Source organism: Gracilinanus agilis, chromosome 3 (assembly GCF_016433145.1).
Source record: "Gracilinanus agilis isolate LMUSP501 chromosome 3, AgileGrace, whole genome shotgun sequence".
In the NCBI taxonomy this organism is placed as follows: Eukaryota; Metazoa; Chordata; class Mammalia; order Didelphimorphia; family Didelphidae; genus Gracilinanus; species Gracilinanus agilis.
This window is the reverse complement of record NC_058132.1, coordinates 89,324,612-89,325,833: the sequence shown is the minus strand read 5'-3', so window position 1 is coordinate 89,325,833 and position 1,222 is coordinate 89,324,612. Positions and strand designations below refer to the sequence as shown.

Here is a 1,222-nt window from a genome sequence, read left to right as displayed (position 1 = left end):
TTTTCAGAATACGGCTCGGAGAAGGGTAATTTATGGAATTTCATTGTATTGTTATTGTTTACCCACTGCTGAATTGGTCATAGAGGTGACAGAAGATGGGTAAGACCAGGTTTCCATCTACAGTACCCAAGACATTCTCTGAGGGTGAGGGTGATGATAAAAATAAATCATCTTTTCCATCTTCCCTCCTAGCTTTCACTCTTTCTAAATAGACTTCAGAAATTATACTGAGTAGTTTTTGCAAGTCATCATGGAAATCTCCAATAACTCATTTCTGGACCCAACAACTGTTACACTGGTTGGAATCCCTGGACTTGAACATCTACAGTTCTGGATTGGATTCCCTTTTTGTGTCCTGTGTATAGTAGCCCTGATGGGGAATGTTCTTCTACTGACCATCATACCAACAGAACGCAGCCTCCACCAGCCTATGTACATCTTCTTAGCTGGGCTAGCTGCAACTGATCTAGGTCTATGTGCTGCCATAGCTCCCAAGATGCTTGCTATATTTTGGTTCGGTGCCTGTACAATGGCCTTTGATGCCTGCCTTATCCAGCTATTCTTCATTCATGCTCTACAAGGGATGGAATCAGGTATCTTGTTAGCCATGGCCTTTGACCGCTATGTAGCAATTTGTGACCCTCTTAGACATTCAGCCATTCTCACACCAACAATCATGAGTCGGATGATATTGGTAGTGGCAGTCAGGGCTGTGGTATTGGTTGGCTTATTGCCCATTCTGATCAGACGTTTGCACTTCTTCCATACTACTATCATAGCCCACTCTTACTGTGAGCATATGGCTGTGGTCAAACTGTTGGCTGGGAATGTCAGGATCAACAGGTCCTTTGGGTTGTTTGTAGCATTTGCCATCCTGGGTTTTGACATGATTTTTGTCCTTGTTTCCTATACTCTAATCATTTGGACAGTTTTCCACCTTCCCCAGAAAGAAGCAAGGTTGAAAGCACTCAACACTTGCACAGCCCACATCTTTGTCTTCCTTGAATTCTATGTCCTTGCTTTCTTCTCTTTTTTTAGTCATCGTTTTGGCCATGTGGCTCCCTTTGCCCATATCCTCTTGTCCACTATCTACCTTCTTGTGCCTCCTGCCCTCAACCCCATTGTTTATGGAGTGAAAACCAAGCAAATTCGTGTCAGAGTGGCAAGGATATTCACTCAAAAGGATAATTCCCTGAAGTTAATTAACACCTCCAACCATTAA

At 43.1% G+C, this 1,222-nt stretch overlaps 1 protein-coding gene across 1 annotated transcript; it reads left to right on the top strand.

Moving 5' to 3' along the window:
• The first annotated feature begins 244 nt into the window (after nucleotides 1-244).
• On the top strand, nucleotides 245-1,222 carry LOC123241160 (olfactory receptor 52A1-like). The gene has a single exon (XM_044668863.1). It carries the CDS (start codon nucleotides 251-253, stop codon nucleotides 1,220-1,222), a length of 972 nt encoding a protein of 323 aa, XP_044524798.1. The 5' UTR covers nucleotides 245-250.

Coding starts and splice junctions, on each gene's coding strand:
- LOC123241160 (XM_044668863.1), top strand. CDS start 251: ATGGAAATCTCCAATAACTCATTTCTGGACCCAACAACTGTTACACTG.